Source organism: Periplaneta americana, chromosome 7, assembly GCF_040183065.1.
Source record: "Periplaneta americana isolate PAMFEO1 chromosome 7, P.americana_PAMFEO1_priV1, whole genome shotgun sequence".
Classification (NCBI taxonomy): Eukaryota; Metazoa; Arthropoda; class Insecta; order Blattodea; family Blattidae; genus Periplaneta; species Periplaneta americana.
This window is the reverse complement of record NC_091123.1, coordinates 18,464,511-18,479,863: the sequence shown is the minus strand read 5'-3', so window position 1 is coordinate 18,479,863 and position 15,353 is coordinate 18,464,511. Positions and strand designations below refer to the sequence as shown.

Here is a 15,353-nt window from a genome sequence, read left to right as displayed (position 1 = left end):
TTTAAATTTTAGTTCCTATTTTATTTTACTTATTTATTTTTATTATTATTATTTTTTTTATATATTTCTCTTATATTAATATTGTATTATATAATTTCTGTAACTGTAATTTTAATTCTATTTCCTATTTTATTTTATTTTATATTCTCTTACAGGCCTATTAATATTATATCTGAACTGCGACCGAACACGAGCGCTGCTCATTCGGTCTCAAATTTTGTTAATACTACTGTATCTCCTGTTTTATATTGTTTGTGTTATTTTTTTTTATTTCTGTTTCTCTTGTTTGTTTGTAATTATATTCTTTATTCAGTAGTATATTTAAATTTAAATAAATACATAAATAAATTTACATTAAAAAGATACATTAAGAAACTATTATATACAAATTAAAGAATTTACTCCAGTATGAACAAACGCTCGTGGTTGGGAGTAAGCTGACCTGTAGATAAGCAGAAAGAAGAAGACAAAATAAATTAATATCAGCAATAAAATAGCACACATTACAAAAACAAGAGCCTATAATTATGATAAAGAACAATCACAATTGAAAATGTGTATTATTTTCAAATTGTTCTTCTTTTGTTCAGTAGAAGTTATAGTTGGAAAAATATGTAGGCCTATAATGTAGATAAGAAGAGTGTCTCCGTTAATAACACAGAGAATATTTGTATTTAAGGTAGAAATACTTGGGTTCCATGTAATAATTGCCACTTATTGAAATAGCTTTGAAAGCAGTTGATAATAAAGACGAGTTTTATTGTATAAACTAGCCGTACCCGTGCACTCCACTGTACCTGTTAGAAATAAATATAAAGTAATTACATAATTAAAATAGGACGTTTGATCCAGGGAACATTCGTGTTTGATAGAAGGATAAGTCGTTTAATATGTTACTTAATTCAAATTGTATTTAAATAATTAAAATGCGGTCATTTTGGTCCAGAGAGCAATCATTTGGTGCAATGACAATTCCTTTAACATGTTTCTTAATTGTTATTACATGCAACCATAGTTTAATGACGATTGACATGTCATTTAGTTTTAATGTGTATACTTTATATTACTTGCTATATGTTTCAGAAGTTACTGTAATAACCAGGGAAAGGATTTATATGTAAATACATATTTACTTATAAAGCTAATATAATTTATATTTTGCATTATCTTTATGTTTCACAATGTGTAGGGTTGAAAAATCCTACTTTTATTTTCCATATTTTTCCATATTTTAGAGTTTAGTACATATTTTCGTTAATTTCCATATATTTTCCATATTTCATATAAAACAGTCCATATTATATTAGGTTTAACAATAAAACAAAACAAAATTCCATTAACTTTTAAAAATACATTTCAACAATAGAGATTTAAACACATGTTCAGTAATCCCTTTAACATCAGAGTTATTTGAAAATTAGCAGTCCTATCAACAATGGGAAAGTAAGTTACAAAACTGTATTAATTTAATTTAAAATTTTTAACAGACTTCAGTTGTGCAGCTCAACAGTTAAATGCCAGTCAGAGTACACATAGGTTCAGTTTTGTAAATCATACTATAAAGACGGTAAATATGCCAAAAGTACGTCATTCAGTCAATTTAAAATCAAAACTAACAAGTTACATTTCAGAATTTAAAGAAGATGGTTTATCAACTGACAATAAAATATTATTTTGTAATTTGTGTCAGTGTGCAGTATCATCTACACAAAAGTTCCTGGTGCAACAACACATTACAACTAGTAAACATCAGGCCAACAAACAACTAAATTCCAAGCAGAGACAATTGTTTTTAACACAACCAACAACATCGAATGTAAGATCTGAGTTTAACATCGACCTGTGCCGTTCTCTCATCTCTGCTGATATTCCTCTCTACAAACTAAAGAATAAGGTCTTCAGGGAATTCCTTGAAAAATATACTCAACATACAATCCCGGATGAGTCAACACTTAGGAAGACGTATGCTCCATCCATCTACGATGAGACAATACAGAAGATAAGAGATGAAATTAAAGATAGTTCAATTTGGGTTTCCATTGATGAGACTCCCGACAAAGAAGGTAGACTTGTTGGTAATGTAGTTATCGGTTTGTTAAGTGAACAATATTCTGAACGAATTCTTTTACATTGTGATGTTCTAGAAAAGTGCAATAACAAAACTATAGTTAAACTGTTCAACGAAGCTATGGGTATCCTGTGGCCAAAGGGTATTATGTACGATAATGTGTTATTCTTTATTAGCGATGCTGCCCCTTATATGGTCAAAGCTGGACAAGCATTATCTGTTGTATATCCTAAATTGACTCATTTTACTTGTGTGGCGCATGCATTTCATCGTGTGGCAGAAGTGGTCAGAGACAATTTCCCTAAAGTAGATTTGTTGATTTCATCAGTGAAAAAAGTATTTCTCAAAGCTCCCAGTAGAGTTAACGTGTTGAAAGAAATGTACCCTGAAATTCCATTGCCACCAAAGCCAATTTTAACTAGATGGGGTACATGGCTAGAAGCAGTTGAATATTATGCCGAACATATAGACTCTATTAACAATGTTCTCCTTGCATTGGACTCTGAAGATGCAGTCTCAATTGATACTGCGAAAACAGTTACCTGTGACATAAGTGTGAAGAATGACTTAGCTCACATTCAGCATACATTTTCATGCATCATAAAAACGCTCAAAAGTCTCCAAAATAGGCACCTTTCACTATCTGAAAGTTTTGAAATTATAAATAGTACTGTGGAACAACTGAATCGTGGTAGAGGTAAAGTTGCAGATGCAGTAAGAGCTAAGGTGGACACTGTACTTTCAAAAAACCCTGGATATGAAGAACTACAAAAGGTTGTTGCTGTGATGAGTGGTGAATCAACAGTGAAGATTAACTTGGACTTATCCCCAGCAGACATTGTGAAATTGAATTATGTACCAGTTACTTCTTGTGACGTCGAACGCTCTTTTAGTCAGTATAAATCTATCCTCAGAGACAATAGAAGAAGATTCACTTTTCAGCACTTGAAAGAAATGTTTGTAACCTATTGTTATGGTAACAGTCAATAAAAATTGTGTTTTGTTGAAACTACATTGGAAGATAAGGTACGTCCATTATATTTTTTGTTTAGTTTGATTAAAATGTACCAATATTTAATGTACATAGTCATTTTTTTATAATTTTAAGTCCATATTTAATTCCATATTTTGGTAAAAATCCATATTTAATTCCATATTTTGGTAAAAATAACTACATATATATTTACATATTTCATATATTTTTAGTCCATATAAATCCGTTCCCTGGTAATAACATTGTAGAATTATGTCCATCTAGAGAAACTACACTTTCCAATGGTGAAATAATAATTAAACAATTAATTAGCTTCTGATATTACTTCATACAAACACAGAAACATTATCTTAGGCTATGTTTAATAGCTTTCGATTGTTGTTGTCTAAGGCCCCTTATAGACGAAGTCATTTGTTTTTATTTCAGTACAGTGGCTTAGATGACATTTTTATTGTAATTTTAAAACTCATGTATCTCATTACGTATCAGTCCTATCAAAATTTTGTATCGAATAAAACTTATCGGAAATTATTTTTAAAGAAACTTTTGTTATGTAATATTTTTCATGAGAATCAATAATAAGCGAGATATTTCGATTTATTTAATTCTGGCCCCCTTATAACCCTTCCTTTAAATAAAGTATTTTGAATGCCATATAGCCTAAAATTTAAGTTACAACGAACTTAATTTATATTCCAATTTTCATATAAATCGGTTCAGCCATTATCGCGTGAAAAGGTAACAAACATCCAAACAGACAGACAGACAGACAGACATACAAACAAAAATTTCAAAAAAGCGATTTTCGGTTTCAGAATGGTTAATTATACATGTTAACACTAATTATTTTTGGAAAATCGAAAATTACCAGAAAAATTTTGGCTACAGATTTATTATTAGTATAGTTTTTAGTTCAGAAGATGATACAATAATACCGGTATTAATGATATTTTGACTTTGATTCTGTAATTTTTAGTAAGAATGCAGATCAACATATATTTTTCTCTTTTTCTTGCAGGTAGTTGTGGATTCACACTATTGTTACTGCCCTGGAGGTAGATGTAGTTGGAAAACAAATCCATGTAATTATTCATTCTTGTTTGATTTCCTTCTGCAATATAAATGCATGATGATAAATTGTGGGAAGGATAGAAATGAGTGGAGTTTTGTCTACAGGTTTTAGTAAGAATATTTTTCATGAATATTTATTGCACACTATCCACTAGTAGCGTTATACAGTTGGTATTGGAAATCTTAGTGGTCTTCAGCATTCAATTGTGAATTTTTTTTAATTGCGTCAAAATTTCAGACCACAGTGAAGCTTCGATTCATTTCATTTAGTGTTCTGCCCAAGGGCAGACCTTTCACTTCAAACCCAACTTTCTCCATGTATTTACTAATAATACAAACTTACGCATATTATTTTGTGGAACAGAAAAATAGTAGGCTACAACTCCTTCTTACTTTACAATAATTTTATTTTAACTTTAAAATTATTATCCATACTTTAGCGGAATAGGCTCCTGATTGCATAAATTGTTGTTGGTGTAGAGCATTGTTGTTACAAGAGCTTTTTTTTTTTCTTCTTACTATTTCTCCTATGCAGGGGCGGCCCGTCCATAAGAGCTGCGGAGCTGCAGCACTCCCAGCTTTGACAGGAAAATAAAAATAATAATTATTTTAATTTGTAGAAGAATTGTTACAGGTTTTATTGGTAAATTGCTTTATATTTCATCTGGCGGGAATATGTACTATTATCTTATGCATAATCTTTTTGCGTGTCGACTGTACTGGAATTGGCACTGCATTCAAAGTCGTCCTGGGATCTGCAGGGTGGGACAGCTAGAGAGTGTGTCTTGCCTGGTCAGGGGGTAGAGAGGTGAAGGGAAGCAGAGGGAAACTGCCACTGTTTAAAACCCATATTTCGCTGCAGTGGCTTGCAGAGCCAAGCTACAAGGGAAGATCTTTCCTCCCCTCCCACACCGCTATTGTAATGCTGCATCAAATTGATTCTCTATTCCCTTGAAATTTAATGACAAAATTTTTATTTTCTTTTCACATACTTATTGTTGTTGAATCTTATCGAGTTAATATAACGAAATTAATATTCTCTTTTGCCTTATTATTACGTATATATTCAGCCTCCAGCAGAACCTAATATTTGCCTTAACTCAAAATGATTGCACGAGTGGAATCCTTTTGATATAGCACGTAAAATGCGGAAGAGACTTCTTTTCCAGTTTTAGAAAATTGTTCACCATCAGTATATCTGAGTGTTGCTTTAGTATGACGTCTTAGTACCGTAACTTAACCAGTGCAAATGTGCAAGCATGGGTGTATGTGAATTACAGAATATTAATTTTATTTTTCTCAACTTTCCCTTGTGGAGAAGATTGATGTAATGAAGTGAAATTAAAGGGTCGTCCTTTACCCGACTTAAATCTTACTCAAGCTTCATCCAGCCGAAATAGTGCATATATTATGTAAGGAAGTATAACAATGAAATTTACGCTAAGCATTTGTGGTTACGTGGATGTGAACAAAAAAAATCTGTATTTTGTTTTCCTTGCCTCCTCTTCGGTGGTGATGCTGCATGGACTAGGGGTGGTGTGACACATTTAGGACATTTGCCCCTAAAAAGCAAAATGGACGAATCTTCGCAGTCTCACCTGAAAAATATTGTTTCATTGACTATGTTAGGCAAAACTAATATTGCTGTCCAATTAAGTGAAACGAACAGAACAAACATTCTCAAACATAATCAAGAAATGAGAAAAAAATCGTGAAATTATTTAAAAAAAATATTGATTGTATCAACTTTTGTGGCCAATATGAACTTCTCCTTAGGGGACATCATGAAAAAACGATTCGAAGAACTCTAGTGTATTTCGTGGGTTGCTACAGTTCGCGAGTAATCTAAATGATCCTCTCCAAAAATCATTTGAAACATGTCACTGTTCAAAGGTAATTCTAAGACAATTCAGAATGCACTGGTAGATTGCAAGTTGAGTGTCTGCCGATCTGAAATTCAGACTGAAATCGATGGTATTAGTTTTTTTTAGCGATTAGCAAATGATGCCACAGACATCTCCCAACTAAGTCAGGAAGTTTTGGTTTTTCGATATGTAGTGTATTTATTTTTGTCCTATACTTATTAGTAATGGTATCGAGAAGTGACTGCAGCTCTCTCAATCCACAAGTTCACGAACCGCTACTGCTCCTACGTTTCATTATACAGGGAATATCTTTCAACGGTCCCGGAGAGTTGGAATTTTCTGGTCGTGGCCGCAGAGTGACTGTCTCCCGCCATGCATGCACCAGCTGTTCACCTGGCATGCAAGCAATATACAGTTATTTGTATTTACCCAGCTCATATTTGATGCTCAAAATGTCCCTGGTTGACTGCTACACATTGCTGACACCTTATTATAAAATGATTGTTAACTTTCCCAAGTTCAGCAGCACTGATTGACTCCATTTCAGCTCCTATGTAGTCTTTTACGATCATTTATTGAATCTGTTTCTTTGAATTTTTTAGCTAGGTTTTTTATTGTTTTTATACAAGGTATGGGTCTGTTTGTAAATTTCTGTCGGAACTTGCATTGCGTTTTCTCACAAGATTTTCTGTATTTTATGTAAGTATTATAAATATACTAAAGAAATGAGATTAAAGAGTAAAAAGACAGATAAAGTTATAATAAATAATAATACCATTGATACTGTTCAAGAATTTAAATATTTGGGTAGTATAATTGACAAGGATGGTGGAGCCTTTGAGGATGTAAAAAACCGAATAAAAAAAGCAAATAGTGCATTTGTCCAGTTGTACCCAATATGGAAATCTTATATTATATCTAGATCAACAAAAATTAAAATTTTTAACAGTAATGTGAAATCAGTCTTATTATATGGCTGTGAGACATGGAAAACAAGTAAAATTATACAAAATAAACTGCAAACATTTGTTAATAGATGTTTACGAAGAATCTTAAAAATTAGATGGCCAGATATAATCACAAACTCAGAACTATGGAAGATAACAAATCAGAAAGAAATCACAATAGAAATCAAAAGACGAAATTGGAATTGGATAGGGCACACAATCAGGAAAGAAGATGGAGCAGTAGAAAGAATGGCTTTGGATTGGAACCCCCAGGGTAGTAGAACAAGAGGAAGGCCAAAAAATACATGGAAGAGAACAGTTTTGGAGGAAATTGCTAGGGAGGGGAAAACATGGAGCGAAGTGAAGAAGTTGGCTACAAATAGGATCCGATGGAGGCACCAGTGAATAGGGATTATAAAGAATGGACGCTGAGCGAATTTTCCTGTGTTTTGTTTCTCTGTGCGCCAGCGGCTAGTTCCACTTTCAAGCGCTAGAGGTAGTGTAATCGAGCATTTACTTACTTACAAATGGCTTTTAAGGAACCCGAAGGTTCATTGCCGCCCTCACATAAGCCCGCCAGCGGTCCCTATCCTGTGCAAGATTAATCCAGTCTCTATCATCATATCCCACCTCCCTCAAATCCATTTTAATATTATCCTCCCATCTACGTCTCGGCCTCCCTAAAGGTAATCGAGCATACGCTAAGATAATAATTGAGAATAGAATTAAGGCACAGGATCCAAACATCGCCTACCTTATTGCATAATCCAGTAACGCTTTGCTTCAAATAAATTCAAGTTAACAGCTTTTCCTTATTTCTCAGTGACAAACTAGTTGTAATAATAATATTTTATATTTGAGATATCATAAATTATATTATAAAATAATATAATACATTATAAAATTAAGTATCGAATTCGTTTAATATTTGTATATAATGTAATATAGGTATATGGTTTTACTTCTCGTAAGAGTTTTGTTTTTCCATTTTCAGCGCTATCAAATCATTACATATTTTAATTATTGTTGGGGTCAACGTCTCAACTCTCATTATAAAGGAACTCTAGAGTCTAGACATTACAGTTAATGAAGGATTTATTATTTTATGGATCCAATTTATTTTATTTGAGTACATAATGTACCTAGATGTATTAATTGTATGTGTTATATTTCCGCTGTGTCGACTGCTAGCTGGTGTGATGTCAGCACCAACTCTAGGGAGAAAGCAGAATCTGACGCTCTAGCTGGCTTGAAGGTCATTGAAATCGGTCCGGCTACATCAAAGGTACCGACGCGAAGGTCCATTCTTTATAATCCCTATTCGCTGGAGGCACTTTCTGAATGCCCTATGCTCCTCATGAGGAGATACAGGAGTTTGATTCATTGATTATAAATATACACACGCTCACGGAATGAAAATGGCATTGGAACTAAACACTTCACACACTAATCACTAACTTCACACAAATAATTAAGCACAGCTCAGAAACTAAAGAGCATTGGAGTATGCATCCACCCCATATGGCAGCCAGTCCAGCACTGAGACCACCAACTGGGAACTGCGTCATCAGCGTGTTAGTCACAAGGTCGCCTAGGAGCAGAAAGCAGCAACTCTCCAGGACAGTTAAAAAATATTCCCTGTACTTATAGATCCAACATCAGATCTTTCTAGACATGTGGAAAAGTCACCTAGAAAAGTATGACGAACAAATTCAAGTTTTGGATAACAATATTCTTTAGTGATAGACCCTGTAGTGCTATAGTCCCGAAACTTCGAAGAAGTTATACCTCACTATAAGGTTAAAAGGGAAGACTAAATTTAAGATCTTTCCAACCCAGTCACCATGAAAGCAATCCTGTTAAGTTTCATTGTTGTTGGCGTTATTTTTTTAGTTGTTAAACATGTAAATTTGATTTCTTACTTTGTTCCAGTTGCTGTGACTCTGACAGAATCACCCCCAATACAGTTACACGGTACTTCAAAGATATTAATCATTATACTGGGAGTACTCCTGTCCCTGCTGGGTGTGTGTTTTGCTATACTTCTAAAAATACTGTGGAATAGGAGAACTGTTCCTACTCCAGGTATGAATGATCATCTTTGTTTGGAGTTCTTTATTAAATCAAAAATAGTTTGTACACATACTCATTCCATAACCTCTCTTACTCAATTCCCAGCCTCACTTTCCCATGGTGTACCTGTTTTTAACAAAAGAGACTCTGTGGACCGAGTCACAGTGGTATAACTGTTCCATCAAAAATGGAGAAAGTGCCATCTCAGCATGTTGACCTGCCATGTCATGCATAAGTGTCCCTTAAGTGGTGAAGAGAGGATATGGTCGGTAGAGTTGTTTGACAATCCTCCTGGCTAGATGATATGGCTCCACTAACCAACGGCAGATGTGGTCCTGCAAACAGTTTGGGGGTTGTGTGTAGGTGATATAACCACCATATTGTGTCTACATTAAAACGGTTATACTTTTTGCTACATCACTCTCCTATATTGGAGAGCAAGAGAGTTAATGGCTTTACTGCCAAGAACTAAGAAAGACTTAGAGTTGTTTTTTTGAAGTATTATTTTGTCACCACGAAGCTAAGTTCAGCTTTTTATTATTTATTTTTTTATTTTAATGTGTATTTCAGGTATGAAAAATGAAACCAACTATATAAGCTATAGTATTAAATTATTAAATCTACATACTTAGACTTCAACAAACAAAATTTGATAACACAATCTCAAGGGAAAAAATAGAACTCTCTGCATCAAAATCCACAGTTAATTCCCGATTTACCACGAAAATCGTCTGTAGCTGCATTTAGATTGGCAACAGGCCATGATTGTTTGGCCAAACACCTGCATAGAATTGGAATATATCAGTCCCCTAACTGCCCATTGTGCAACTCAAACCAAGAAATAGATTCGGAACACCTCAAAATCTGTGCTTCAGTGGCTGGCCATTATAATATCTTTGAAAAATATTGGAGTGCAAGAGGTCAAATGACTTTATTATCAAACGCCTGGCATTAGAAAACAACAAACAACATATAAGCTATGAAAGTAGCCCCTGGTATTATAGTGGGTTCATGTAGGCTAAAGTGCTGAAATACATTTCCTATCTCTTTCGATTTAATTTTGAATTAAATTTGTTTAAGACTTAAATAATGATAAGATAATTTTTTATGTTCTCTCATTCATTCATTCATTCATTCATTTATTAATTAATTAATTCATTCATTCATTGTGTTCTGCCCAAGGGCAGGTCTTTCACTCCAAACCTAGCTTTCTCCAATCTTTCCTATTTTTTTGCCTTCCTCTTTGTCTTCACTGCATGATCCATATATACAGTAAAACCCTGATAAGATGCTGTTCAAGGGACCGCATGTAAACTGCATATTTACCAGGACCACGTATTAGGAGTATACTAATTTTGACTTATATACAGTATCCATTAGCATTTTTCTTTATTGAAATACACGATTCAAGAAAGGTAATACAGTATTACTGCATTATGTAATTACTGTACTGTATGTCAAAGACATTTACAACATGTACTGTACTTAATTCTTTCGAAAAAAAGTCATTTATAGTTGTCTGTCGTGTGCCTGTTTTCCAAGCCCTTATGTTTACCACACTTCACTTTCCTGCATTTACTGGGTACATCCTCCCGACATCGCAGCTGCAGTGATTGAGTCGCGATTTTTTGTTACCGGTATAGTCCTTAATGATGATGATGCGATTCCTAATGAATCAGAGAGTTGTTAACAATTGAGTAGGCCTACTGTTTTCATCGTACTTTCGTAAGATTTCCAATTTTTCTGACACAGAAAGCACTTTTCGTTTAGCATTTCATTGCAATCACACTCACAGACATTTCACTCACAGACACACTCACTAAGGACAACAAACTGATCGACAAAAATTTCCAGAATTCTAATGAAGAATGTTGTTTGAGAGAGAGGGTTAGCAAGAGGATGGGATATTGTAACTGTATGTAGGCTTTAAGAGTGCAGGTAAAGAGTCGAATAAGAGAGCGTAACAAGAGGATAGGGTGTTGTGCAGTGTGAAGGTTTAAATGCGCAGGTAAAGGGTCGAATACTTTTCAGGTTAATGGCACCAATGAGTTCAATAGCCAAAATGTTTTATTGCTGTTACATTACTGAAAAATACATCGAAAATATTCCACAAAAATAGTGTATCATATGGGACTAGAGCACAACAAATGGGGTATTTTATCATCATCATCATATCCCTCACGTATTAGACCCTACAGGATCTGTTACGGTCTCATGCCAGCGCTTTCGTGGTCTTCCCAATTTCCTCTTTCCTCTTGGTACATAAGTAAGAATCTGTTTAGGCCATCTAGTGCGATCCATCCTTTCGACATGTTTTTTCCACTGAAGTCGATATTGTTGAACAAAATTAACTATAGGATCCATTTTGAGTTCCTGCAATATGTCCACATTTTTACGGTGTTCCAGCAAAGAGCATCCCGCTGTTCGTCTCATGAACCTCAATTCAGCTGTCGCCAGCCTTTGCTCATCAGCTTTTCTGATTGTCTATGCCTCGCTACCGTAAGTGAGGACCGGTCGAGCTAGTGTCTTATATACCTTTAGCCTTGTATGTTTCTGAACATGGGATGATTTGAAGACGGTGTTAATCACACCAGTGATTTTTATAAATTTAGATATTTTGTTTGACATATCTTCATCAGTGATGTAAGAGAGGTTATAACCTAAATAGTTAAATGAATTAACACGTTCAATTAAAGTATTATTTATCATGATCTTACTTGGAATTGGGTTCTCTCCCGAAAATTCCATGACTTTTGTTTTCTCTTTTGAGATTTCCATATTGAAATCAGAGGCGATTATTTGCAAATTATAAATGGCTCTTTGTAAAGCATCCTCTGTTTTAGCGATAATAACCTGATCGTCGGCAAACATTAGTGTATCGAGAACTGTGTTTCGATTAATTTGAATTCCAGCATGATGACTTTGCCTCCAAATGTATAAAATATGGTTCATATATATAATAAACAACAGAGGGGAAAGACCGCACCCTTGTCTAACACCTTGGTTGATGGAAGTCCAGCTAGTAGTTCCGCGTTCAGTTCTTATGGCAATTTCATTTTGTTGATATAAATTATAAATGGAGAGAATGATTTGGTTTGGCACATTATCATAGCGTAAAATCCCCCATTTTACGCTATGGGGTATTTTATAAAGGTATTATATATGAAATGTGCAGGGACCGGACAAAAAAAAAGCGTATTACATGGGATAGCGTAATAAGCCAGCGCGTCTTATCGAGGTTTTACTGTATCTTAATGTCGTCTGTCATCTGCTATCTTCTTCTGTCCACATAAATAGTAATTTTGGATGTATTTTAATTAATATTAATTATGTAAAACTTCGGTTTCAGATATTAACAGACCAACACATGCATTGATAAAACGATCAAGTGTGGGCATATTTCTTCTGTATTCCCGAGATTGTCCGCTTTTCATGGAGCTGATGGTCACTTTCAGGAAAGTTTTGCAGGAGATGACGAAGTGTAAGGTGCGTTGTATTTACTAATGATACTGAGCTTGAAATTCACAGGCTCAACCATGCTATAGTAATTTAACTTGAATCACTTTCACTTTTCTCTTTGATTTTGGCAGCACCTCATTTGAACTCTCGCTTAGTGCTAACATCGATATGTTACCCAGTCAGTACCGTAACGCATAATTCACTAGATAATTACTTGTAAATAGTACATTTAGTTTCTTTTAAGTGATGCACTAATTATTTTGTAATAACACACTAGCAAGTAATCTATTTTCTTTCTTCTGAGTCTTGATGGTACTTCTCTTTCATTAGGATCTCCAGATACATAAAACAAGAGAGAACAGAAGGTCAGTACACTCAAGAATAAATGGTTAAATTTTAAAAGTTTATACTATTTAAATATTCCTTTGTACACATTGGCCTGTGTATTAGTAATGTATTTGAAGGGAAGAGGATGCTGTAATTTGACTAAAATTCACGTTAACAATTTTTTTTTTCACTTAAAATAATCTTTTGACTGTAGAGCAGGGGCATATATTGCTGGTGTTCAAGATGTGCGCTGGACACCCTGTAAATTCGGTAATCTCATTTTTTATTTTAAGTTGTTTTATATAATGCAGCAATAATTTTAATTTATCACAATTTAAATGCGTGGTAATCTCATTGGAAGTTGACGTATATAGTTCAAGATTAATTTTAATTTATTACCATTTAAATATTTTAAATTCCTGCTGGTTGAATGTGCACACATCCCCAGAACGGCTTTCATTTCATAATGTAGGCTACGCTCTGCCTGACGAAGTGGGATGAGGTCTGGTCTGGTTGTCCTGTCCGTACAAAAGAACATCCCCTGCTGAGAGTTACTGCTATAATTCTCTGCGCGCGCAAGGTGGGGATACTCGCTTCTCTCAAGCTCGCAGGTCGTCCTGTATACAGGCAGCTCAACTTGTCAATTGTAGCATTACAAAATATTGTGTTTGACGTGTGTGTTTACTGTTTGTGTGAGTGAATTTACTGTGTTTAGGTTTTACTAAGATTCATAGCTGTGTGCCAGCGCAGGTGAACAGTTTAAACATATAGTGAATAAGGGTAGACCTACCCCGCCACTTCCGAATTTAGTGCAACAGTATAAAACAAAAAGCGAACAATACACTAGACATTTTTCTATTTCACAATATGGAAATGTAGAATAGTTAGCGGGTTGTGGAACTTCAAACAGGTTACTTTGCTGGCCATGCTTATTGTTTGATCATAAATAATGCAATTTTGAATAACGTTATTTGTAGTTGTCTCCTTTCTCCGGCATTTGCAGGGCAGTCATTGAAACAAGGTGATTAATTTTTAAGAAGTTGTGGTGCGAGTACTTTGAATAATATTTAAATGTCATTTTCTTTTCATTTTATGTCATTTTTTCCTTTAGTTTAAGGGCATTTTAAAGATCATTTTAAGTAGATTTTTAGGCCATGAACATCCGCCCCATAGTTATTAAATATAAACAATACTAAATGATATATTAAAAATGGCAGTTAATGTTGACCCGATATTTCACTTAGGCCTATAATAATTGTGCGAGATAGACCAACTATATATTTTTAACAGAACACCCAAACTCCAGGTTCAGCATATGCCACTGCTGTAGAGAATATATTAGGTACAAATAAAATGTAAGCCCTCACTCATTGCTATGATATTTAATGATGCCATCTTTACATCTCTGTTAACCAATATTTAAAAGACTATGCCCAATTCATTTTTCATTTCACTTGTTTCAAATTTATCGCATTCTCAATCTGATTTTTCCTGTAAAATATTCTCCACTTGAGTTAATGACTCTTTTAGACTTCTACTTTTACTGCTTCCCCATATTACATGTTATGTTATGTTTCAGGTGTATGATTGTTTTGATCCGGACTTGAAAGAAGAGATGGAAAGAAATAAATTAGAATGGGTTCGAAGGCATGTCGCAATGGCTAATATGAAGGTCGTAGTGGTGGAGTCAGCTTGTGCAATGTTGCACCAGCAATCAGTGCAGCAGTACTCGAAAATAATATACACAGACCCCACTTGTTGGGATGAACTCTTCCTATATGGTCTGAAAGCAGTGACAGATGATTTGAGGATAAATACATATAATAATGTATTTGTTATTCGGTAAGTTGTAGGTCATTCCATATTATTTGCAGATGACACAAGTATAGTAATTACAGCCAATAACTCCAACACATTCCAATCTTCAACAGAGGAAATTCTCCTCAAAATATGTGACTGGTTCTCAGTCAGTAAATTAGTATTAAATTGTAACAAAACTAACATAATTCAATTTAAATCCTGTCCAAATTCAACGTCGCAAATTTCTAGCGCAATAATTAATGATAGATTCCTATTAGAAACAACAACAACCAAATTTCTTGGCTTAAAAATCGATAATGTGTTAAATTGGAAAAATCATATTAAAGAAATTACCCCCAAACTAAATTCAGCTTGTTTTGCTATTAGATCTATGCAAAAAATAGTAAATATCAATACCTTAAAAACAATATACTTTGCATACTTCTACTCGGTAATGAGTTTTGGAATAATATTCTAGGGAAATTCCACAGATAGTAACAATATATTTCTATTACAAAAAAGAGTAATTAGAATAATAGTAGGTGCCAAATCTAGGGAATCGTGTAGGACTATTTTAAAAAAACTACAAATAATGCCCATGGCTTGTCAGTATATCTTTTCATTAATAATCTTCCTTGTATGTAATCGTAAAAACTTTGTAACTAATTCAACAGTTCATAGCATAAATACACGTCAAGAAAATGACTTTCATACTCCATCGGCAAGTCTATCGTGCTATCAAAAAGGAG

At 34.1% G+C, this 15,353-nt stretch overlaps 1 protein-coding gene across 2 annotated transcripts in view; it reads left to right on the top strand.

Annotated features, from left to right (window-relative positions):
* Positions 1-15,353, top strand: part of LOC138702940 (uncharacterized) — a 290,852-nt gene that overhangs the window by 259,580 nt on the left and 15,919 nt on the right. For both annotated transcript variants that reach the window (XM_069830353.1, XM_069830354.1), the window contains exons 10-13: positions 4,081-4,144; positions 8,878-9,030; positions 12,368-12,504; positions 14,384-14,646. In XM_069830353.1, the coding sequence (XP_069686454.1) occupies positions 4,081-4,144; positions 8,878-9,030; positions 12,368-12,504; positions 14,384-14,646 (617 nt within the window). The remainder of the gene's footprint in view (positions 1-4,080; positions 4,145-8,877; positions 9,031-12,367; positions 12,505-14,383; positions 14,647-15,353) is intronic.